The sequence below is a fragment of the Acomys minous genome, assembly GCF_964271855.1.
Source record: "Acomys minous genome assembly, chromosome: 11".
NCBI classification, from domain to species: Eukaryota; Metazoa; Chordata; class Mammalia; order Rodentia; family Muridae; genus Acomys; species Acomys minous.
In genome coordinates this window covers 64,376,532-64,403,142 of record NC_140492.1, presented here as the reverse complement: position 1 = coordinate 64,403,142, position 26,611 = coordinate 64,376,532, and the positions used below count along the sequence as shown (strand labels likewise).

Below are 26,611 nucleotides of genomic sequence, written 5' to 3'. Positions count from 1 at the left end.
TACAAAAGAAATTTGAAAACTCTCATTAATAGTAAAAAGAGGCAATGGAACCATGACCATGGCAGAGGGAAATCAATGGAGTGATTGATCTTTTGGTCACTAAGCAAGACCTCCATTGATATTTGGGGAAACACCCATCCATCTACAGGACCGTTATCCCGGGGCCAGCACAGGAGCATACCTGACAACAATATTGCACTGGCCATTTCCAGAATGCCCCTGTACTACATATACAACACACTGGATTCAGGTGAATGAACTTGAAAGTCCAGGATTTATCCCTAAATTTGAGAACTTTGGACTCCGGCTCTAGGCTGCTTACCGTGTTTTCTCTGGGACAAAACACCGCTCTCAAAGTCCTCCCCGCCCCGGCATGTAATCAGTAAACTGACCATGTGGCAGCGTCACAGAAAGATATGTGCACTTTGGAGAGAACCTGGACAGCAGTCCAGCTCCGGATGTGATTTGCCCACGCTCATCCCGGCAGACGCGCGTGGTACCTACAGGGTTACAGTCTTCCCATTGCCTCTCCAGTATTACAGCTCCCTGCCCCAGTCTTACTCCTTAGTCACCCCCATCATATCACCTGCTTTTAAGAGGCACCAGTTACAATTTGTATGTTAACCAAATGAATTGTTTCCTTGTTTCTTTATTTCCTGGCATTAGAGTTTTAGCCCTTCCTGTCTTCTCACATTCCATTCTCCAAACTTCTGGCAGATCCGAGCCAAGAAAGCCATTGCCCAACCAACAAATATTATCTATTGCTTCAGATCTAGCCAACACTGTCTGTTTCTCAAAGTCTTCAGCTGCAGCACCACAGCCAATACAGCAAGCGAATGATGTTTGTGCCACCGATTGTAGCACTGGAGGGATGGAATCAAAATTAATAGACACATTAAGATTTTTTTGCTCAAGTTACCTTCTTTGATAATGGGAGAGCTCATGGGAGAACACTGCAAGAAATGATCAGTCACAGGATGTAGTAGGTTCAAAGTCACCACTGACCTGTAATTGTGGCACATCGCCGCAGTCTCAGTATGCAGGAGGCTGAAGCAGGAGGATGGTTGTGTTTGAGCCAGACAGCAAGACCATCTCAATTTATGTATGGCCGGTGATATAGCTCAGTGGGGGAAGCATATGCCTAGCATGTACAAGGCCTTGTGTTGAGTTGAATTTGATAACCTTCCTGGAAATCTTCCCCAACGTTAAGATCCTTTTTTATATTTATACATTTAGGATCTATTCAAATCATTGGGTCAGGGCCTATAAACAACAACAAAAAGAGTAAATAGGTAGGATGCCTAATCTGTTATCACATTGTTTCTATTTGTTAACATGTGTGGGGCAAGCGCCTGACTTAGCTGCATGGCTGATGTTTGGTGGGTAACTGAGGTCATGGGTAGAAGTTAATGATCGTCATCGTTATTGTTTTGTCATTTTATTTAGTCATCCCACCAAAGTACACAGTGGAACTCGCCTGCGGTTTTGGAGCCACGGTCTTTCTAGTGGTTGTTCTCATCGTGGTCTACCATGTTTACTGGCTAGAGATGGTCCTCTTTTACCGGGCTCATTTTGGAACAGATGAAACCATTCTTGGTAGGTAATGAAAATGCAATGCAAATCTCTTGTGTGTCACCATCATCAGAAAGTGTGTTTCCTTAATGATGAACCACTGCACTTAACAAGATTTTCTTTTATTTCAGCTCTTCCTGATTTAAAAAAAAAAGTCTTTCCAGTGTGCACTGTTCACCGTCCCTGATAGATATGTGATTTGATCTAGATATACAAATGATCACATATACAAATTGTGATGTGTGCATACATCTGTAATCCCAACAGTCTCAGGGAGGCAGAGGCAGGTGGACCTCTGAGAGTTTGAGGCCAGCTTGGTCTATAAAGCAAATCCAAGATAGCCAGGGCTACACAGAGAAACTCTGTCTCAAAAAAAAAAAAGTTGTGATGTATATCACATATGAAATTTACAATTTCTCTACTGGTTCAAAGGGCGCAAGTGAAAAATAAGGATTTGATTCAATATTCTGACATTGTTATTTCAGCGTTAAAATTATTTTTAAAAGTCAATGAGGTGTTTTTGCAGCCCTTTCAGCCTTGAGCGTACTGACAATTCAGAATGTTACTTTGCAGTCCTGCCACATCTCAGTTCAGACAGCTGCATTCAGACGGTCAACAGACACGTGAGATTCTTGGTTACAGGGTAGGACAGTGCAGGTTCTCAGTCTTTTGTTTTGCTTTGTTTTGTCCTTTGTGTTTTGACACAGTGTCTCATTGTATAGCCTAGGCTGACCTCAATCCTGAGCCCTGGGGTAGCAGGCGTGTGCCACCCCAGCCAGCTGCAGGTTCACAGGCTGTACTCAAGGGGGACACCCAGGACATACAGCATCATGATCATCCAAAGCTTTTTTTTTAAAATTTTAAACAATGTATTCAGATTACATCTCATTTGTTATCCTCTCACTTGTATCTTCCCGTTCTCCCCCTCCCTCCCTCTTTCACCCTATTTCCCTACCATAGGCCTGTGAACAGAAGGGGACCTCCTCCCCCGCCATATGATCACAGCCTATCAGGTCTCATCCTGGTAGCCTGCTTATCCTTCCTCTGAGTGCCACCAAGACTCTCCACCAAGGGGAAGTGGTCAAATATGGGGCAACAGAGTTCATGGCAGAGTCAATACCCACTCTCCACACAACCACGGAGGATGTGGGGTCCGTTGGCTAGATCTGAATAGGGGGTTTAAGTTTACTGTGGTTGGCTAGATCTGAATAGGGGGTTTAAGTTTACTGTGTGCATTGTCCTTGGTTGGTACAGTAGTTTGTGCATGGCCCCTGGGTCCAGATCCACCAGCCTTGATGATCTTCTTGTAGGGTTCCAGGACACTCTGGGTCCTTCTATCTCCCCATTCTTCCATACCCCTCTCACTTGAAGTCCCAGTAGCAAGTCCCAGCATCTGTCCCAATTCCCCACTGAGTGAAGACTCTCAGTTACACATGGTATATACTCACTTATAATTGGAGACTAGTCATCCAAAGCTTTTTAAGTGGAGAACCTTCACCCTGACATAATTTCAGCCAGAATGTACACTTTAACAATTCTTGCAGGTGACCAAAGTATACATTAAAGTTTAAAATTATCTTCTACTTTGGCTCCCATTATCCAAAAAGTCTTTCCAATGTGTATTCCTGACAGAAATTCTCTCAGCAGGATGAATGAGACATTTGAATCTATACTAATAGAAAAGAAAAAGAAGTAGACCATGCCATAGAGTTCTATCTAATTAAGCCTGCTTTGGGAAAAAGGCACATTGTCTATACTTTGAATGATTCATGAATTTTATTAAGCATATTTACAAAAGATCAATATATTGAGCCTAAACATAACTTAATTCTAGGTCTTTTTAGGTATAATTTAGTCAGTTTCAAAGTCTTTCTCAATTTAGAGTTCTAATGTATTAACGGGTATTTTTCTAAAACACTGGGGAGAAATTTCTTTCCTGACATTAGCTACTAGCACTGGTGGCGTGTATCCCTGTCCACAGGGCAGTCGTGGTCTGATACAAGGGCAACTCCCTGACATAAGATTGGAAGATACATCAGACGCAACTCGAAATTCTCCTGGTCATTTGGCCTGAATACTGTCACAACCAGAAAACTACACTGGAATCTCTCACATTGTTCATAAATACAAACAACAACAACAAACAAATCAAAAACAAAAAAGAAAGTAGAAAGGAAAAAAGAAGGAGAAAAGAAAAAGAATGTGTGCCAACACCCAGAAGTTAGATTTGAGAAAAAATGAGCAATTTTAGAATTTTTTTCTAATTTATATTGGCTATGTGTTCCTTTTGCTAGATGGAAAGGAGTATGATATTTACATTTCTTACGCAAGAAATGCTGAGGAAGAGGAATTTGTGCTACTTACCCTCCGTGGAGTTTTGGAGAATGAATTTGGATATAAGCTGTGCATCTTCGACAGAGACAGCCTGCCTGGGGGAAGTAGGTATTGCAGATGAACACCAACAGTACTACCCTGAAGGGAAAAGCAGAGCCTGAGCCTCAGTGCATGCGTGGGTTGTAGCTCAGTATTGGCATTCAGGTATTGAATACACAATTCCTTCAAGTGATAGAGACTTCTCCAGAGAATCAGCTTCGTTGTAAGGTGCACACTGTTCAGTCCACTTTATGGCTTAAATTACAAACTCCCTTGCAGTCTTTAAGAACTCCAGGTCAGAAAAGAGTGAGGCATTAGGAAGTCTGTCTCCCTCAAGGTTAGATCTTTCTAACCTTGCATTAGGCTGGCATGCATTAGATTTCTTGCATTTTCCTTTACAAAAAGCAAGTATAGAAAAATGCTACCTTGCGAAGACTGAAGTTTCCTCAGTTAAGTGGAACTAAGTGGCAGGACAGACGGCATAGAGATTTCCCAGCACGCCCTTTGCCCCTTTCTCATTGTTTTCTCACTTCTGTGCCAGTGAAACAGTGCCATTCAATCCTGCCTTTTTTTTTTTTTTCATCTCCTTTTCTGTCAGTGTGTGTTTGAGTTTTACCTTAAGCTGTGTAAGGCCATTGCATTCCAGCAAGTTTTACAAGGAAAAGCTTCAACTACTGAATATTGGTTTGAAAACAAAAACAAAAACAAACAAACAAACAAAAACACAAAGCCTCCTCTTTTTAATGCCAAACAGTAACAAACAAGGTCATGGTTCCTTTGGGAGTTTTGTAGCCAGCACATCTCCAACAATGTCCACCTCCTATAACCCTCTCCTACTGGAAATGAGTGCACTGCCCCCCATCTGGAGCACAGCAAGCTTTGTTTTCTTTCTTTTCTTTTACTCCCTTGGAAATATGTTCACATTAAGTATTTTATATGTTTTTTTAAATATGTGGGTGATTGATACCTGGGATAGACATAGTTGTCTTCTCATTCTGAGCTAAGGTGTCAGTTAACCCATCTGCCCAGCCATCGCTCAGCCTTGGCCCACAGGAGAGTCTCCTTCAGTGTCATTGTGTCAGGAAATGGTATCTTCCATGGTTAAAGGCAAATTTCCACTCACATTAACACTTAATTTGCCTAATTCATGCATCTATTTATTTGATCATAAAGCTGATCAATATATCTTATCTACTATGTGGGAAAAAAATGATTAACAGGTACACAGCATACATTTAGGGAAGACCATTCATGGTGTGTGTGTGTGTGTGTGTGTGTGTGTGTGTGTGTGTGTGTGTGTGTATGTGTGTGTGTATGTGTGTGACAGTCTTTTGAAGAAGGCATAATTATTCTTGCACCTTGAAGGCCCTGTTCCCTTTAGACTTCCCCTGATGCTCTTCCTGGGGCCACTTTGCCTCCAGACCTCTTTCTGTGCTTATAGATGGTCAGCCTCCAGTGGAAATGCTTAGAGTAAACACAGAGCCATTCCTGGACTCTCGCCCAGGCTGCACATGTTAGATTTTAATTGGCAAGTCTTTCCCTGTTACTTCTGCACGTGTGAAGATTAATAATGGAAATGACGGCTGAGGAGAATGTGATATAGGTTTCCACAACACCCGTGTGCTGCCTGGAGCAAGTGAGCCTCTCTCCTCCGGGTGAAGGATTATGTGGGTCTCCCTCAGCATCTGGGAGGAGATTAGTCCCAAGAATTTAGTGGCAGGAATTAATCAGAGTCCTTGAGTAAAATGAGTCTGCATTTCCATTTTCCGCCCTATTTTTCCCCCACCTGGAGAAAGCTTTTGAAAGTTAGTGAGTACAAACACATCAGCGAGTATTTGCTGAGGAAGGGGCTTAGTGAAGACTGGAGGAGGAGGAGGAGGAGGAGGAGGAGGAGGAGGAGGAAGAGGAGGAGGAGGAGAAGGAAGAGGAGGAGGAGGAGGAAGAGGAGGAGGAGGAGAAGGAAGAGGAGGAGGAGGAGAAGGAAGAGGAGGAGGAGGAGGAGGAGGAGGAGGAGGAGGAGGAGGAGGAGGACAAATACCTATACTTGACTTTCACCTCCATAGCAGAGAAAAGGAGGAAGCTGATGTGGGAATACGCTGCTGGGAAAGATGCCATTTGCTTGAGTTAGTAATCCACCAACATGGTGCCCATCAGCTGCCATCACGAAAGTACACATCAGGGAGAGACTCAAATGCCACACTCCCTGCTCCTGTCCTAGGTTAGCTGCGAATGAAACCAGGGGCCCGGGGTTGGCTCTGTAGTAGACATTTGTTGGAACACTTTTCATAGAAGATAGTTTATCCTTGGGTACCCTTTGGGAGCCAGTTTGTCTGGGGCACAACACTAAAGAAACTCATGTCTCTAAAATCTGCCCATTCCATCTAATTCAGAGTGTGTTTGAGGATTGAAAAACAGCAGTCCTCCATATTTTGGCTTCAGTTTGTTTGGGAATGTTTTCTGAATGGGGCATTCATATGTGATTCCATTTCCCTGAGCAGAGTGGATGTTTTCTGGACAGTGTGGTTGGATTCAAGATGAAGTTTCTAGAGGTGTTGCAGATAAACATGCTGCAGCCATGATTGATTCCCAGACTGTTGTTCCGTGTGTGATCCCTGCCTTCGACCCCTGAGCTCTGTGCATGAGGTAGTCCCTGGCCGACACTAATCCCCGTGGTGTTTTCTTTCCCAGTTGTCACAGATGAGACCTTGAGCTTCATTCAGAAAAGCAGACGACTTCTGGTTGTCCTAAGCCCCAACTACGTGCTCCAGGGAACACAAGCTCTCCTGGAGCTCAAGGCTGGCCTAGAAAATATGGCCTCCCGGGGCAACATCAACGTCATTTTAGTGCAGTACAAAGCTGTGAAGGACATGAAGGTGAAAGAGCTGAAGAGGGCTAAGACGGTGCTCACGGTCATTAAGTGGAAAGGGGAGAAATCCAAATATCCACAGGGCAGGTTCTGGAAGCAGCTGCAGGTGGCCATGCCAGTGAAGAAGAATCCCAGGTGGTCTAGCAGTGACAAGCAGGGCCTCTCTTACTCATCCCTGAAAAATGTATGAAAGAGGAAGTGGAGGAGTGAAAAGAACAAAGGGGCTCATGGGAAGGAAGAGCCCCCTTCTTCCCTCCTAGGCTGTGGTTTCACAGATGGGAGAAGAATCCTGTCTAAGCCCCCTGGTAGGAAAACATCCTAGGGACTGTACGGCTGGCAGTTCTGCTTCTCCGGCAATAGGACGGGGTAGAGTGATGTTCTCAACAGTCCGTCACCAGTTACAAAGCCATTATGATCTTTGCAAGTGAAGATGTGTCTGATGCATCCCCAGCTCAGTTCTTCCCTCTTTTTTAACCTTTTTGTAAAAAAAAAAAAAAAAAAAAAAAAGTCTCACCATTATGCCCACTTTGCCCAGTGACTAGAAACTCCCTCTTAAAGATATAGTGCCTGCTGACAGGAGTATTACCTGCTCCTCAGTAGGATTATCCTTTCATTTTCTTTTACTTTCTGTCATCCATTAAACATGTAATCAGGGACTAAATCTATCTGAGCTGAGGATAATTCACTCCTTTGCTTATGTGTCTGTCGAACCTACCAGCTCAAAAAGACTAACAGTCAAGCCACAGCTGTCCCTCATGACTGATTAAGTGGCATGTTGCTTTCCTGCTACTAAACCACATTTGCCCTCATCTCAGGTAATGGATATCATATTTATAAACTTGAAAAAAAAAGTCGTGGCTTTTGTTTTATCATAGTAATTTCTCAGCTGTCTGCAGTTAGATATGTCTGTACTTGTCACTACATCTCCCTACCTGTTGCATCCATCAGTCATATCTCACGGGTGGCCGCACACTTGGTGCAGTCTGACAGGAAGCATTTGAATGGTGCTAATGGAGAGTGAGAGAACAGTAGAAGGCTCGCGCGTCATTTTTCACACAGGAAGAGGGCACAGAGCAGGATGCTTTTGCAATTTGTCTTTTAATTCCATCCTTACTAATGTGAAAAGCAGGAAAGTGGTTAAGCCTCACTCATTCACACCTCGTCACTATGAAGTGAAGTGGAGGGTACTGATTTCCCTTGTGGCATCACTATTCTAAAAAAAAAAAATGACCCCTTGCAATAATTTATTCTCCTGTATATGTACTACCTTGTTCCAAGTGAATGACCCTCAAAGTCACTAATAATCAAATTGTTTTGTCATTTTTAAGCAGAATCTTACTATTTCTCAGATGCATAAAAGTGAAAACTAAGTGCAACATTTATATTTAGAGAGGCCAATTTTTATATCATGTCTAACATGATATGACACATGTATATATACACATAGATGAAATCTGAACACATGAATTTTATGTGTCTATGTATATAGAAGTACACACAAATAAGATGTATGTGTGTATATCCATCTGCCTATAACTTATCTATGTGTATTATTTTGGGGCTATACATAATCACACACATACATCTTTAAACAGCCATTAGTACAGTGTTAATAGACAGTAGAATCATTGTTCAGTTTTAACGTTATGTTTGTAGTGTAATGGTTGTGTGTTGTTGTTTTCATTTCATTGCTGTTCTTTTTGTGAAATCCTGGGTCTCTGTGTATTGTTATCAAGGTCCTTGCCTCCCATAGATTAGGATGACTTATGGCTCCTATGGTCAATCTGGGTTGTAGGGGAATCTCTTATCTGTGGACCTCCCTTGTCACTGTTCAACATCAGGCAGCCATCTGATTCTGGCTGACTTGCTTCTTTCTTCCCTGAAGACACATTTACAATCTAAGTTGTGTCTATCTCAGCCCTCAGTTACGTAGACTGCTGAGTGATGAAGAAAACCAGCTCTAGCTATAAATGAGTCTGAGCATCCTATGAATTATAACACAATTTAAGGAAGACTTTATCCAACTTGTATTAATAATGCTAATAAGCAGTTCTAAAATCATCTCTTACTTTCAAGTGTTCATCAGCATTGAAGCCTCCAGTAAATCATTGCTCTGTGTCAGAATTATTGATTACTTTCCATCGCAAAGAGTTCTCTTCTGAATTCTTTACTTAAAATTATGATATATAGTCTTTCTTGCATCTAACTTTTTTGAGGTGCCAATGCTCTTTTCTTATTTCAAATAATTACCATTTCCATTAGTAACCATTTCATACTGTACCAGGTGAGTGCTGGTGCCACATAAATTTTGACTGTTACTTATGCCATGGGCTAGAGGAAAGCAAGATCCAAGCTCCTGGCCACGGCCCATTCTTGCAGTCCTGTGTAGTTTCTGCACTGCTGGATCCTGTATTCATCCCAGCTGCTACTGCATCGCCTCTGTGGTCTCCTATTCATAGTCCCTTTTTATACTGAGCCCACTCCAATGCTGTAGTGTAAAGCATATTAAATCTACACAACACATCTCATCCTAAGCAAACTTAATTTCAAGACTCTTGTCCATGTTTCAGAAGTTGCTCCACACGTAACAGCCATGGGCGGGGGTGGTGGGTGGGGGAAAGCACAAACTTGTACTTTAGAGGAAAATAAATTTATCTTGTCTCTTATGAAAAAAAAAACAATCCTCCATGATTTTAAGTCTATGATAAAGGGACCTTCTGCACCCAGGTTAACAAAGAACCTTGCTATATAGAGTGTCCACATGTGATTTATTTAATTTTCTTTTGTACCTAAGATGAGTCCCTGAGATCTAATAAAAAAAAAGTACTGTCTTGTATTGGGAAACAAAAACATCACTCCACATGTTAATTGCCTGTTTGTTTCCATAGGTTTTAGTTCTTTAAGACCACGTTTTTAATTTTATTCATAAACATTTGTATTTTCCATTTTCATTTGATTTGTATATTTACATATTTTTTGACAATAAACCATTTATTTTCACCTTTGAATTTTATTTTGTGCATGTGTTTTTGTGTCCTTATCTTCATGTTTGGGGCTTGAGAAATAAGAGTTAAAAGAGTGACTATATTTAGAAAAAGAAATTAAAGAAGGTATCATAGTTATTGAGGGAAAGTTTAAGAAAAATGTGAATGTCAAATCAAGAGCATTTCCTACCCATATAATTACGAGAGTCATTTAAATCGATTGGATAATTCAGTGCATGGGATAGAGGTACATGGGTGTGGCCTGGAGGAGGCAGAAGCCACAGTTAATGATCATTTTAAAACAAAAGCACACTTAGGTCTCTGGTTGCAGTTTCCAACTCTGCTACTGTACACAAATAGTTCTTACCAACCACAAAAGGATGGAGTCAGGATCCATGGACCAACATCAGGAGGATTCAGGCTTCTGCTCAGTTAGCAAACAGCTTTCCAGCAGTTGGAATGATAACAGAATTCTCTACTGTGCGCATATACAATCTCCCATTACAGGAAATATACATTGTATTATATTTTGTATATGGATATTTTACATCTATATGGTAACCAGTCTTAAGTTGCTTCACCTGTCAATGGTGGCCCCGTAGAAGAGTCGGTGATAGCATTGCGTTAGTGTCATCCATCTGGCTATCACTTGCCTAATGAAATCCCTCCAGACACTTTCCCATCCAGTTGTGTATGTCACTAAACAGGTCAGTTTTGTAAGCAAAACTTGGAGCTCAGTATGAAAGATGTGGTCAGAGGCTAGTCTTTTTTTATTTCAGTATTTCTTATTAAGGATTTTTTTAAAAAATGAAATTGTTGTGTGTTTTTTTCTATCCCTACGTGTTTGTCGGGGGCGAGAGGGGTTTAGCATGAGGTGGGGGCTGGGGACAATTCACAGCAGTCGGTTCTCATGGTCGGCTGAGGGTTCCTACTTAGATTGACAGCCACCTTTACCTGCTGGCCCAATTTACTGGCCCTGACTTCTGTGTTTCTACTCAAATTACAAAATAAACCAATGCATTTACTGAACTTTTATCAGTTTTTGATACTAGCTTTAGAATATGAACTTAATAAATTAATCACAGTAATAGGATTTAAAATGTCCACTCATTTAGTTTATAATAGCTGACGATAAGGAAAATCACTATTAACGTGATGTTGTTCCTTTTTAAAAGAAAATGTGAAAGAACAGCATAGTGTGGAGAGGGGGAAGCTCCTCTATCCAAAGGGAAGAAACATCAGAGTTCCAGTTTACATGTAGATGAGTGTGAGTCCAGGGCTAGTGTAACTTTTAAAGGCATGAATCTCCTTAACTGCTATAGAGTTCTGGATCACAACCATGACGTAAAGACCAGCCCAGGGTATCCCATTTCTGCCACATAACTAGACCTCGTTCTTCTGAGTCAAATGGTAAATTACAAAATTCATTATGATTTTATACAGACTCTAGCATTAAAAACGAACACCCTCATCTTCAAACAGGAAGTCTCAAAGTTATGGGGAAGTGTTTTAAATATCATAAAAGGAAGCTGCTAACGTCTAAAATACGACAAAGTGCTGAGCACCAGAGCAGCCTCACTCGGGGAGCATCCTATTTCACTGTGTTTCCACCACTCGGATATGCATTCACATTGCCTTCCTTCAAATGGAAATCTCCTATTTTGAAAAGTACGTTAAAAAAAAACCCGCAAACCCAAGACAATGTTTAAGATATTGTTTTACTTTCATTCATGCCTATCCCACTGAAAAGAACATAGTTCTTTCCTAACATACACACTGCTAGAATTTGACTGAATAATTTTTCTGTGTTGAAATCTAGCTCTGTCTTCCTAAGTTTTTTAACCCCTTCATTTTTCATGATGCAGATAAAACAGCTGAATGCTCAAACATGCATGCTCTAATGTATGAAAGGCAATTTCATAAAATCTGAGTGGGGAGAGATGGAACAAGGGAGTTACCAAAAGACACAAACGTGCACACGTGCACATATGCATGCACACATGAAGTTTTGATAACTGAAAATGTAAATACATCTTTCACCATTAGAACAAAAAAAATCTTTGAAGTTTCACCTAAACATGTTAAATTCACTCTGTATAAAGAGTGAATCAGGGATAAGAATCTTGGAAACCTTGTTCCTATAAAATTTATGATGACCAAAATCTCTGAGTCTCCATACACTGAAGAAAGGTCAATTACAGCCTCAGGACTGGCTGGCATATGTCTGCAGTGTTTTTGGCACTAAGAGTCACATGGGTGGAATTTCTTTCCCATGTGACCCTGTTGTCTAATCCCGTGCATTTTACAGTCAGTTAAATACTGCATTGGTTTGAAGAATCTCCCTATGGGACTTGTCCACATCCCCTCAGCAAACATTAGAATGGAACACTCTGCCAGAAGTCTTAATTGATTGATTCTTAACCAGTATGGTGGTATTCGGCTCTTTAATTGACTTTCAGGCCACTTCTTTGCGGGCCTGTGTATACACACACACACACACACACACACACACACACACACACACACACAAGGAAAACCAAAATAAAAGTGAAGCAACAAAGGAGACAAAGGAGAGAGGCTATGGAGGAAGGAGCAAGGAAAGAAGGAAATATTAGCTAATAAAGAACAACACTGTGTCTACAATGTTACTTAATTACCTGGGGCTGCCTTTACCTCAAGATGTGTGGAGGTGGTAATTCCTTTGGTACTTTGCCAACCAAGCCTTCTGAAGAAGTAAGTATGTTCATTGCTGTTGAAAATATTAGTTGAATTATTATTCACAGGAATATAATAAGGGATGGGAGTTCATGAAATGATGTCTTGTATAGAATAAGAGGAAATACCTGAAGCTGCTTAATCCAGAGGTAAGAGGAAAATGCTGAAGTATCACAGTAGTGCTTAGATACTTGGGATATTGGATTGGAAGATGCCTGACCTAAGAGCACCAGGTAAAACGTACGGAAATGAAAATTCTAAAACAAGAAATGATTGATAAGAGAGAGAGAGAGAGAGAGAGAGAGAGAGAGAGAGAGAGAGAGAGAGAGGAGAGAGGAGGGGGAGGGAGAGAGAGTGTGTGTCATCTGATTCTTGACATAGTCCATTTAATTTACATTCCATTTATTTTTATGATAGGTGATAATGCCCCACTCCCCAAGAAAGCATCTGGAAGGAAGGGGGTGTTGCACTAAATTCAAGAGTCTCCTGTCAGATTCTTCCTGTCAATAAGTTTGATTTTTTATTCGGTAGCACTGATGCCCTATTTTCTCAAAAGCTTGTTCATGCCCATTTTTTGTGGACCGGACAGTGACCAACTGGGTACGGAGACACCATTACCAGACGTTATGCTATCTTTTCGTTTCCCTGTAGATACGGTGGAAGCAGTGTTTGATTTCATTCAGCGGAGCCGAAGGATGATCGTCGTCCTGAGCCCGGACTATGTGACAGAAAAGAGCATCAGCATGCTGGAGTTTAAGCTGGGTGTCATGTGCCAGAACTCCATTGCCACCAAGCTCATTGTAGTAGAGTACCGTCCCCTTGAGCACCCTCACCCAGGCATCCTGCAGCTGAAGGAGTCTGTGTCTTTTGTGAGCTGGAAGGGAGAGAAGTCCAAACATTCTGGCTCCAAGTTCTGGAAGGCCTTGCGCTTGGCTCTTCCCCTGAGAAGTCTGAGCGCCAGCTCCGGCTGGAATGAGAGCTGTTCTTCTCAGTCTGACATCAGTCTGGATCACGTTCAGAGGAGAAGTCGTTTGAAAGAGCCCCCAGAACTCCGGAGCTCAGAGAGAGTGTCTGGAGGAGCGCCAACCCAGGGCACCATGTCCAAGCACCGAGGAAAGCCCTCGGCAGCCTGCCGCTGCTGTGTCACCTACTGTGAAGGAGAAAGTCACCTCAGGAGCAAGAGCCGGGCAGAGATGCACGCCCAACCCCAGTGGGAAACACACCTCTGTAAGCCTGCTCTCCAAGAGTCCGAAAGTCAGTGGATACAAAACGGCCCCAGACCTGAACCCACGCCCCAGATCTCAGCTCTTGCGCTGCGCCATTTTACAGATTTATCCAATAACAATGACTTTTATATCCTATAATCACTTTACGTGGAGGGTGGTGGCTGCTATCCCTACCAACTCTCTTTGGGTCACAAATCTTTGGGAATAACTGACATTTTTTTTTGGTCATCTGATAGACTATCAGATTTGTGTCCCCTTTATTGATTTTTTAAAAACTATTTATTTCTAGGAGACAAAAGACCTGAAGCACCTGCATCCAGTTATTGCCTCTAACGGCCTTGGAAGGGCACACTCTTCTCGGGCCCTAGAAGGTCAGTATGTAAGTAAAAGTTGCCTAGATTCTGATCCTGCCCAGTGGTTCAAAAGTAGCTAAGAACCGGTATTTCTTTGTGATGTGGGTCAGTGAAGTGAACTTGTGCGTTTGAGTACTCAAGGGACCAGGGCTTTAATACTCACGGGCATTTTTACTCAAGGGACCAGGGCTTTGACACAGAGTGTGTGTGCCCAGGGCACCATGGATTTGACCCTCACAGGGAGTTGCTTGAAGAGGAGTGGGTTCTGGTGGACACTGTAGGACAGAGCTCCGCAGCAAACCTACAGCACATTTCGCCCCCGGGAACCAAATGTTCCCCCCTAGGAATTCGTGCTTCTCATTGCCTCCCTGTAAATACTGTGCTCGAAGCTTCTTAACGTTGTCAGTCTCAATAAAGGTATATTTTTATGCCACGTCTTTTGTACTAACAGATTTTTAATGTCCTCTCCTCGCTTTACATTTTTTGGTGTTTATATTCAAACCTAAAGAACATTCCATTTCAGGAAATTGAGATTTAGATTTAGATAGGGAAGTTGAGGGGTCATTTTTGGTTTTTTTTTTTTTTGTTTTGTTTTGTTTTGTTTTGTTTTCGGATGTGTACTGGAAATCTAAGAAAGCACCAAAGGCAGTGAGTTGGCATTCTAGGAGAAGCCTGGGCTTATGTAAGGATCTTGTCTCATTCAAATGATAGCAGTGACATTCAGTATTGGCAAGGAACTATAGGTAGAGTGTGGTGCCCACAGCCTTTGTTAACAATTCTGAAATTGGTTGCTGAGTTCAAGTTCCTCCAGGGGTTAGAGGCTAGAGAAAAAGAAGAAAGAAAGAAAAGAAAGAAAGAAAGAAAGAAAGAAAGAAAGAAAGAAAGAAAGGAAAAAAAGAAAGAAAAGAAAAGAAAAAGAAAAAAAGAAGCCAGTATAAGTTTAATGTCCGTAGACTTCAGCCAACACCAACAGGGATACCATGCAGGTTCAGACAAGAAAGGCCTTTCTGCAAACAGTCACATGACATTAAAAGGTACATGGCATGTTGTTTTTAAGTCAGAGACCTATTAGGCACCTTTAAGCTTACACATGAGAGCTTACTCAGCTCTGTTTGGTTGTTGCCACTGAACTAGCCTCTGCATGACAGATTATCTGTTTTTTTAAAAATGAGGTATAAAACGTTACTATTCGAGGGTATGCTTTCAATTATATCCTGGCTTAACTATATAAAAAAATAATGTCAAAGAGTTGAAACAAACAAACAAACAAACAAACAAACAAACAAAAAAACCCTTCATGTGTGAGATGTATTCATCCTCAGGGTCAAATGTATGTTATCTCAGGACAAAAGTATTCAGCCAAAGACTAGATGCTGAGATAGGGGTGGGCTCAAGTGCTATGGGCAGCTCTGACCTCAGATAAGGCAAGTTGGCTGTGAGAACATTTGGGAAATGTGTACTCCCTCTCCAAGCTGAAAACATCTGGCCTTCATAATAGGGCTGAATCCTCCAGCCCAGGAGACATCTGAGAACATGTGTCTCTATCCTCTTTCAGCATCCCACGTCTCCTGCTTACTGTAAGAGTTACGAGCACAAAATCAGCTGTTTCGGAACAGAAGCGGGTGACATGAGATAGGAGGGAGGGGTCACCTTCATGACAGCAGCCCCCTGCTGCTAGTGAGCTTGGTCCAGAGCCAACCTCTCAATCAAACACAGAGGGAGTGGTAGAAAGAGAAAACCAGCAGTGAACGTTCTTCATTGTATCCGTCAAGAATGCACCCTGTCTAAAATGCTGCTTATGAAAGAATATGTATCTACATGCCATATTCAGCAGAAACAGCTCAGACCAATGAAAAGTTCTCATTCATTGCTGTATCACTTTTTGAAGAAGTGTTCAAAGGCCTCAACTTAGTCATCAGAAAATAGGTACTATACATGGCTTCCAGTCCTATGAAGGGAGAGAAGGCTCCAATCCAAATTAGTCTTGTTTCTTATTAATAGACAAACTGTAACATATCTTTGGAAAATCTCAGAAATGACATTTTGTCACATGCATAATCACTTAAATCTTTTTAAAAGTACTCTTTGAAACGTTCATATACAAATCTGGAGAGGTGGATTGGTGGTTAGGAGCACTGACAGCTCTTACAGAGGACCAAGGCTGGGTTCTCTGTCGGCACTTACACTGTGACGCACAGCTGTCTGTCACTCAAATTCTAAAGAGTCCAATGACTCATTATTTCTGAGGACTCCAACCCACACAGGATGCAAATACATACACTTAGTACACAGATACACACAGAATAAAAGTAAAAATATTTAAAAGGTATGGGTAAATAATTAAAGTTCATGGGTTATACAGTGAAAGATGATCCTATCCACCACTAGCCTCCCTTGATCCTGACAAGTTCCCCTCCCAACTCCAAACATTACACATCAAGTCTGGCTACCAATACATGTATAGGTGTAGGCACACCCACTGGAGCAGAGCCTAGTACCAGTACCATTGCCACAAGGAAGGATGCTTTTCTCTAAACCCTGGGGACTCAACAGCTCCTCTGCCATTCATGCTAGAATTCAGTTAGGTTTTACAGGTAACCACAATTGCTAGGAGTTTGTGAGTGCAAAGCAGTGTCATGTCTAAAACAAAGCGTTTCACACCCATCCTTCTCATTCTACAGCTCTTATTTTTTTTTCCTGCCTCCTCTTCCCCTGTGTTCCCTAAGTCTTGGCACAGGATGGATAAAGACCCCTTGTTTAGAATTGAATGCCTACAATCACGTATTCTCATTACTTTGGCTAGTTATGAGCATCTGCATTGACTCTGTCCCACTGTAAAAGGGAGCTTTTCTGACCGAAGATGAAAGCAGCACAGCTCCATTGATGTAAATATGTAAACATTTAGTTTATTTGACGTCCTGACCATTTAACAACATAACAGTAGTAATTTCCATCTAGGACCTAGGCATCTCCCCAGCCATGGGATTTTATTATATTTTAAATAGCAGAAATGTATTCGATATCAAGCATGCAGTGGGCCTCAAATTCGATTAGAAAGTAGTTGGTTGCCCTGTAAGTACCATGCCACTAATGCACCACTGGGTATATCTTGCTTGGGAGGTTGGTCAATATCATGCAGGGATCAGTGCTGAGTAAGACAATTGATGTCTTTTCTCTCTAGCAGCCGAGAATAGCAACTTCCGCCCCTATGAAAGCTAGCCAGAAGGTAGAGGTTTCCTGGTACATATGGGATTGAGTTTTCTAGGTACTATAGATGAAGTATTTGGACTTACTGTCTTAGGAGATAAAAATATAATAAAGAGCTAAAGGTAGAGGTATGGTTGTAAAACATAAGTTCTTCTAAACAGCTGTGTAATTTTGGTATTCTCAAAGCTAAATTTTGGTATTGATTTTCTTTGAAGATGGTAAGTACAGGGTTAGCAATATAAAGCCATATTTGGGGGCATTTGGTTACATAAGAGTCTCTAAAATAAGGACATACCTTCAACATATGAAGGAAGACTCAGAAATTAACAATATTATTCCTTGAACCATCATGCCACAATAAAGTAATATCCAGTGTCATATTTCAGTGATGCAAATAATAAGAAAAATTTTTTGTGGTCAATGACTATATGTCATTGAAATGGCATAATTATTGGTTAAGTAAATACACCATTATTTAAGAAATATCGTCTATTTAGGAGCATGAATTTAAATCAAATACAGTCTTCCTTTTTCTTTTCTCTTGGATTATGATCTCTCTGACCCTTGATTTTCTGCTATCTGAAATGGAGGTAATATTATTAATACCATTGAAAGTTTTGAGCATTAAGTGACATGTCACAAGGTTAATGCATATGCAACACTTCTTTTTTTTATCTTCATAAAATATCCTCATTCAACACAGAACAAGAAACTATTATTCAGAGTAAGTGGCTTTCCCAATGGTGCTCAGCCAGTTAGTGATACATTTGGGCCCCAAACTTAGACTTTTAATATATTTTCCAGTACCAACTCTGAAACTAACCCTGGTGGATGCATGCAAATGAGTTTTTATTCCAAGTCTCATAAGTGGAACTATTTTATCACAACCATGTATATCACAATATAAAAAGCAAGTGCATTCGAGTTCTCTATATGAAAAGAACAAATAGAGTGAAGTTTGTGTGCGTGGGGGAGGGGGGAGCTTTATCAGAGTGGCTTATAGGTTCAGGTAGTCCAGCAATGACTTTCTCCCAATGGAAAGGCCAAAGATTTGGAAATTGTTCAATCCACAATACTGGATGTCTCAGCAGTTCCAATGTGGAATCCTAGAAGGTTCTTAAAACATTGATGGTCTTTAGTCCAGATTGGCATCTTAAAGAAATGTGTTCTAACACAAATAGGAAAACATGTCTCAGCAATATATAATATAGATGAATTTGCCATTAAGAGTGAGGGCAAGCAGGCAAAAAGCAAACACTTCCTTCTTCAATGTACTTTCATGTAGACTGAAACTAGAAGGCGTGGCTCAGGTTTAGTGTGGGTCTTTCTACTTCAATCACTCTAATTAGGGAAATTGCTCACAGGTCTGCCCAGCTGCTTGGGTCTCAGTTGATGCTGGATGTACTCGAGTTAGCAACTAAGATTTGCCATCATAAGAAAGCTCTACACACAGAAGCATGTTATATCAACGTCCAGCGGATCGTCTAACCTTGTTATATTATGATTTTATACAATGCTTTTACATATTATAACTTTAAAACCACAATTATTGTTCTCTAGACTAATACTTTAAATTTGTCCAAAGTAAATATAGAAATGGATTACCTGTGTACATTAAAATGAAAAGGTAACTTTTTGAAGCTGTAGTACACACTATGAGTTCCAGAGGGAGAGTGATCTCCTCTGATAACTATTAAAACCTCCAGTAGCAATATATTTGCTCCTAGATAGGTGATTTGAAGTGGTTGGATAAACTGAAATTCCAATATAGAAATAACCTGGATTAACTATTCAAGCATACCCAGGATAAATAACCCTGTAATAATGGTTGTAATAATGTAAAATTTGATGTGTCTGAGAGTCCCTTTGGGGACACTACACTGAAGACATGAAAACAGTTCCTTCACTACAGTCACCCTTTTATAAGTTGGGGCAGGGGGTCACAGTTTAGGAATCTGCCTTATTAGAGTGTACCCTTGGTAATTTGAATATGCTAGGTGTCCCATGAGTCACCCTTGGAAGACAATTACAACAATACTCCTTAAGGCGTTTCATGTTTTCTACAGCGTTGTTCAGATTGTAAGTGAAAACGATTTAGCTTGCCCTGACTTTGACAAGCTGTACTCCTTGCATCACTCGTATCAGAGCTGTTTCTACTCACATGGAAAGACACATTCCTTGTTGCTACCACGATGAAGTAAATGAGGTTAAGACGGGGCAGAGCTCCACTTTAACTTCTCGCATGATTCCGACGCACAAATTGTTTAAGAACCATTAATTTTTACCTCTCTTTTACCCTTGTAGGCTCTGATTTTCTCCAGTCAAGGAGGACTACAAATCATCCATTTAACAAAGTGTTTGCAGGCAATAGCTGAAAATGGAGGGCCTGGTTAGCCCTTGGAATTGTCTCAGCACAAGCAAAGAATCGAATAGAGTGGTTGGTAGAGTGTGTTTGTATCCTGTGAACTATCTAACACTGTTCTTTGGAGCGCGGTGGGAGTGTTGCAGCCATTGTCTCTATTAGAGTAAGATAAGATATGCTGGGATAATATTTCAATAACTTCCTATCACCCATCTCATTTTTGCTGATGCTAAAGGTCCAGCATAGGGGCTTGCGGTTGTGTGTCCTTGCCATGTGAAATGTGTAGCTTGCAGTTGTCCTATACTTGAGCTTAAACTGACACTCCTTATTTTCCTTTCCTTACATTTTGTTAGCTAGAGCTATCTCCGGGGTTCTGATGCAGTCATAGAGAAGGCTAAAAAATATATTCTAGTGTCACTAGGAAGGGAAATTTACATTGAACTTTATGAAAATGTGGCACTGTCTTCTGCAAATGAGATGAGGATGAGATATTGTGTTACTTCATACACTCAAATAAACAAAAGACTATGATGTTCACATCCAACCTCAGTGTGTGTCAAGATATCAAGATGAGACCCCACACGAAAAGAATAAAGCTCACACATAAGTGCTCCCTAACTGAAGGTTGTTGACAGACTGCATTATAATAATTGCAGTTTCCGATTAAAAGGAAGCATGTTTTAAAAGTTGGAAGTTGCCATATTGGGTTAGTTAGTGCTCTAAGAACGCGATGCTTAAACTGTCTGCAAATGAGCCATTTCATTTTAGAAATTCAAGGAGTCTCGGAAGAATTGAAGGCATTTAGAACACAGCCGAGCATGTAACACGGTCATTAGGAAGCATCATTGATCCATTTATCTGAGGAGTTGAACAGGGAATTCAGACTGATTATGGTGAAGATCCCACACAGGATCAGCTCAGTCCCCATGTGAACGTCATGGCGTCTGTGATGACTCTCCTCGCCTTCTCTCTCTTTCTGATTGGATTCTTTTGCAATTAAGTATTTGAATTTTTATATGACTTTTCTAATGTACATAATATTATTTGGTAATAATTAAAAGCTTTCCTCAGTTTGTAAAAAGTTAATATTTCAGAGTCTTAATCCTTAGGAACAAGCTGTAGTGTTGAACAAAGATTTTGTTTCTTGGTGTCATAAGGAAATTACCATTCAACATCCTTCTAACAATAGTTCACATAGCTTTGCCTTGAATATTTCAAACATTTAAAATTAAGTATAGAGAATGACTTCCTGAGAGGTTTGCATGGATAGAAAGTTGAAAGTGTGCAAACAACAATATCTGCTAGCAGATCATGGGCTGTACTTCTCTCTCCCTGGTTGACTTTTTTTTTTTTTTTTGAGACAGGGTTTCTGGACTCATTTTGTAGACCAGGCTGGCCTCAAAAATCACAGAGATCTGCCTTCCTTTGCCTCCTGAGTGCTGGGATGACAGGCATGTGCCACTGTGCCTGGCGGGGTGACAGGCATGTGCCACTGTGTCTGGCTGGATGACAGGCATGTGCCACTGTGCCTGGCTGGATGACAGATATTTTAACCCTCCCATTACTATATGTTAAACAACTTTAAGCTCTGTGTAGTGGCTCATGCCCCCAGTCCCAACACTCTGGAGGCAAAAGCAAAAAGGCTTATGAGCTGTAGACCACTCGGACCAAAGGAAATTCTAGGCCAGCCTGGGATAGATATATATATAGTGAGACCACCCCCTCCAAAACAGCAGAATAAAATAACACCTGATTTTCATTTATTTAACTCACCGATTTGTTTTAATTTGTGATAGTTGTGTCACACAGGCTTATGCTGTTTTAGATTCGGGGAAAGTGGGAGTGAAGCCGGAAGTGAATGCAGTCTTTAAGGACAACTGTACGTACTGTGGTGGGCCCCAGACAGCCAAGCCTCCTCCTGATGACTCATACCCTTGATCTTGTTAAGGATGACTAACTGCTTTAAAAACCTTTAAAAGTTTTGAACAGGAGTTGATGAAAATTTAGGATTGATACCTTGCCTATATGGAATGAAAGGGCAAATCAAATAATATTCTTCCTCCTTAAAGAGGAAAACTTGAAACTCCTCGCCAAATGCTGGGGTTGAGTTATTTGTTCAAAGGATAAAGCAATCATTTAATCCTCCTGGCTCTGTACTTCCATGCTGTTCACATTCTGACTATGATGAGATAATGAGAAAATACCAATAAAGAACATAAAATTACAAAAGCAGAGTTGCTAACTGGCATAGCCGAAGAAGACCATGGCTTTAGTGTTTACTAGTTTCATACGATCAGTCCCCTAAAGCAGGAAAGAGTGCATAAAAGCCAGTTATTGGCAAATTTCATTAAATGACATCTAAGAAGACACTGAAGAAAACGGCGAGGACAATCAAGCCCTATTTCCCCACTTTTAAGCACCAGGATAAAAGAGGAAATGTATCAAATATCTTTGGTATCCACTAGAGTAAGAGGCAGGGTTGGTTTCAGGGCTGAGGAACAAGGTGAGACAGTCATTTCCACTGTAAGCTTCCTATTGTGTAAAATACTACTTTGGAGTCAAGATATATGCTTTCGGACATCATTTATTAAAGTGAGTGTGCATTTGATTCGCACATGTTTGCTCTCAAATTCTCAGTTTCTTCATGTTACATGGAAATAATATCTACCTCATTGAATTGTTGTAAGGGTAAAATTATAAAAATAAATGTGAACTTCTGAAATCTATAATGACACATGTGGTGGTGGTATTGTTTTCTCGTCAGCATTGTCATTGTCACCATCACTACCTTCACCAATCATCACCATCATCATCATCATCATCATCATCATCATCATCATCATCTTTCATCATCTGTGGTTCATTGTAATAGGAGGCTGGAGGAAATGAAGAGCACTTGGGGTACTTATACAACAGAGGAGGGGAGTAGAAAATCTAGGTTCTTATTACTGTAAGCGCTATGACCACAAACGTAATATCTAAAAAGTAAGACATAGGTCAATAATTGTGTTTTGTGCTTATAGGTACTTAAAACAAGGACTACTCATTACATTACACTTCTGTGGGTCAGAAGTGTGGGAGAGGCTTAGTTGTCTGATTCTCTCTCAGCATCACAGATGGAGGGGGAAGAAACCTATTTGCCAAATCTGTGGTTATCTGAGGCTAGAGTGGACTTCAAGGACCCACTTCCATATATAGTCACACAGAACTTAGTGGGGAGCCCCCATAGCATCTGCATGCCCCGTAGGACCTTCCACAATAAGGATGCTCACATGTCATCATGACATATCAACAGGCTTCTCCTGGAATATGTGGGCCTGAACAGAAGGAGGCCAGTATGCCGTCCATGACTTGGTCAAGCAAGGGACTGTATTATAGCTGGTGACTGTTTTCTATGTTGGAAAAGAACCTAAACATGAGAAAGCTTAAAACGGGAAAGGGTTTTCTGTCTCTCTCTGTCTCTGTCTCTCTCTCCATCTTTCCCTTTCTCCTTCCCTCCCCCACCCCTCTCTCTCTCTCTCTCTCTCTCTCTCTCTCTCTCTCTCTCTCTCTGTGTGTGTGTGTGTGTGTGTGTGTGTGTGTGTGTGTGTGTTTGCGCGCGCGCATGTGTGTGTCCCAACTCCTACTTCTTTATCTCCTAATTAAGAAACAGGAAACTAGGCATGAGTTATATGAATGGGGCTGTTAAGCCAAATTTTTGGTCTGGAATTCGAGCACTAAAATATAACTTGTATTCTAGATTCACTTATAGAGGTGTTTAAAATGAATATTAATTTTTTAAAAAAAATCAGTCACTAAGAAAAAAAGAACATGCAATTGCTTTCTTTCATGTCACTTAGGACTTCATCATACTTGGGAACAGGAGTCTTCAAAATGAGAGGGTTTGGAGCAGAAGTTAGTGGAACACCGTAGTTCTGGTTCATTGAGTAATAGTAAAGCAATCTTCTCCCCCTTTATACATATATATACTGTCACTAGCAACTCACACTTAGTGATATGGGAAAACATTTAAAAGGAGGCAAGGAGTATTTTGTACTGAGTCACAGCTAAGCCTTCCTTGATCCTTGCTCTTTATAACATGCACTTCTCACTTGCAGAGCGGAGCAGCTGTTTTCCGTCACCTCCTGAAACCACTGGCTCTAAGTAAATGCTTTGCATTACGCAAGGCCTATTCATAGATCAGCTCCGGGACTGTAATTTTTCTGCATCATTTTACATCTCCGGGTTTGAGGTCCCTGGTTTATAAACTTGTTTAGAGGGACAAATTCTTTCTATTCCTAACAGTGTCGCTTCCCTGTGTCTTGTGCATATAAGTCCCTAGCATCCTCTCTGCTGTGATACATGCGCCACATATGTCATGACGCAGAACTGCCAGAGCCTGGCTTTGAAATCCCGCACACTGTATCAGCCGCAGCATCCCCAGGGTTAGGAACTCCAGGTCCGGATCCTATCTCTAAGTGCTTTGCTGGGAGGCTTTGTGGAGAAACAAACTGGAATCAGGGTCATTCGAGCATGATGCTCTGTGAGGTGGAGCAAAAAAGCATCAAAACAGGACATTTGTGTAGGTGTCAAGACTCATTCGGGTGATCCCAGTCCAGAGAGCTGAAGCGCTCGCAGAGGCTATCCCTACAAAGCCATCACATGCCCTAAACGTCACATAAAAAATCTTCTTTCCTATGCTTTCCAAAAATGTCAAGAACTTAAGGTATGTAACACTGTTGATTACATGTCTGTAACATGTGATACACTTTTATGATCATACCTGTCTGCATTTCTAAGAAACAGCTTGGAATGTCTACTCCATGCTTCCTCTTACAAGGGCTCTTAGAATGCTTCAGGTTCAGTTCAAAGACTACCAAACCTATGAGTTTCCCCCCAGGCAAGTAGAGTGTTCCTCCTAACACATGTATAATTCACAATACTTTTGTTAGTGAAACATAAAGCTTCCCAATACCCACTTTGCCCGCCTTCACCGTCTCCCGGTTCCATTGAGAAGATATCATATTGGACCTCTAATTTGAGCACTTAGCACGGTGACTAGCATATACAATTTTTCCACTAATATTCCTGTGAATTAAATACCATGACTGTTATCACCGAGAGCAAAATAAAAGAGCCTCGCCTATTTCTTTCTTCTACTTCCCTTTCATTACAGATTCAGTGTTCTATCAAAGGCATTGCTTCAGGCTTTTGTTCATCACGGTGTGAAATGAATTCCGATATTGGAATCCCAGGGCTTCTGGTACTATATTTGCACCAGTAAGTCCAGCCGTTGGTGTAACTTGAGAACAGATGATCCACAGGCAAGCAAGAGTGGAAGGGACATCCAGCGGCATCCTGCCTGGCCTGGGTGCCTCCTCACATTAGGATGTCCATCCGGCTCCTTTTCATCTGCAGTAACAACTGATGCAGGACCCAGCATCAGGCTCATCACCAGATGTTTAGCTTGTGATCTTGCGATGAAATAGCTCAAATGGCAGGGCATTGAGCTGTGGTGAGCGTTTTCTACCCACAGTGTACCGCAGAGCTTTTCTGGCTAATGACTCGAAGCCACAACAGTTAAACCTGCCTGTTATTTCAACTTCCAGATTGTGTTGGCAAAGTGAAACAGAGTGCTGTGTTGGTGTAGGTCAGGAGAAAAGGAAGAATGAGTTCTACACACTCTGTATCTATGGGCAGAAAGCTCCTCTCAAAATAGGCCATATTACAGCCCCGTGCCACACTCACAGCCAGTGCCGGAGCTTTGTCATTTCCCCAATGACTCTCTGTAGCTCTTCCTCAACTCTGCCACAACATGAATCGAGAGTCCAGGCGTGGCACTTCCAGACTAATAGTGAATCCATTTTGGTTTGTTTTATTTTGCATTGGAAGCTTTGCATTCTGTAGCCTCAGCCTGGAGTCAGAAATGGAGTTTCTTTTGTGTTCATACATGCACCCAACACTCAGTGCAACTAAACAATACAGGATACAGTAAATTCTTTTTGTATCAGTGTAAACATATTCAAGCTGTTATTATAGTCTGTAAAAACCCTATATTCGTCTCTTTCATTTCGTGTGTCCATATACAGAGTGACTCTCAAATGCCATTTTGACATTACCAGCAGAAACTGCTTTCTTCCACTTAATCTTACAAGATATTCTGTTGGATTTACACTAACTCATTCATTCAACAACATTAATTGGATATCTCCTTTGTGCTCAGGGCTCTTATAAAAACCGGGAGAATGAATGAACAAAATAGGTCAAGTTTTTTCTTTTATTTAAACTTATATTCTAGTGGCAAGATTGTTTTAAAAAAAAATCAAAAGACAGGGAGATAATAGAGAGTGCTGGGGAAATGATTCAGTGGTCAAAGTGCTTCTCACACAGGCACTGAGTTTTAAATCCACATAAGGCTGGATGTGGCAGGCCTATGTCTGTGCTCCCAGTATTCCTAGAGTAAGATAGGAAGTTGAGATAGGAGACTCAGAGGCCAGCTACTATAGGCTGGGGGAAGTGAGCCTGTCTCAAATCAGGTAAAGATGAGGATGAACACCTGAGGTTCCCTCTGACCTGCACGTGCCTGCTGGTTCACATGAGCATCCACACTCATACACATGAATATACAAACACATACATCCTACACATACAAACATACCCATGACTTTTACATGTGACAGGATATGTCACACAGTAGAGGTAAATGAATCAGCAGTCACATGACATGGGACCATTAGGACAGAGCTCATCATTTTAAATAGTGTCTGCCCATGGATGGCTGCTCTAAAAAGACAGCTTTTGAATGAAGACAATGAATGGGAGACTGGACAGATTTAATAGACAGTATAAAACCCCAAAGATATCAAGAGAAAAAGCAAAGGACCTTGTGTTTCGAATACAATAGACAAGTGAAAAATAATATGCCATGAAGCTCAGATACTGGAAAAAGACACCCTTAATAAATTCTTTATAGG

General features: G+C 41.2%; 1 protein-coding gene across 5 annotated transcripts in view; it reads left to right on the top strand.

Moving 5' to 3' along the window:
• IL1RAP (interleukin 1 receptor accessory protein) overlaps positions 1 to 22,370 on the top strand; it is a 142,981-nt gene extending 120,611 nt beyond the window's left edge. For 2 of the 5 annotated variants that reach the window (XR_014783386.1, XR_014783388.1), the window contains exons 9-12: positions 1,447 to 1,596; positions 3,867 to 4,010; positions 13,162 to 14,107; positions 19,601 to 22,370. Coding sequence is in view for 2 of the 5 variants with exons in the window: in XM_084802531.1 (XP_084658657.1) it covers positions 1,447 to 1,596; positions 3,867 to 4,010; positions 13,162 to 13,874 (1,007 nt within the window). In the remaining 3 variants the exon portion in view is untranslated. Of the gene's footprint in view, positions 1 to 1,446; positions 1,597 to 3,866; positions 4,011 to 6,633; positions 9,820 to 13,161; positions 14,541 to 19,600 lie in introns of those variants that run through there. The other 3 variants (XR_014783387.1, XM_084802531.1, XM_084802532.1) reach the window with 3 other exon arrangements.
• Positions 22,371 to 26,611: the final 4,241 nt, after the last annotated feature.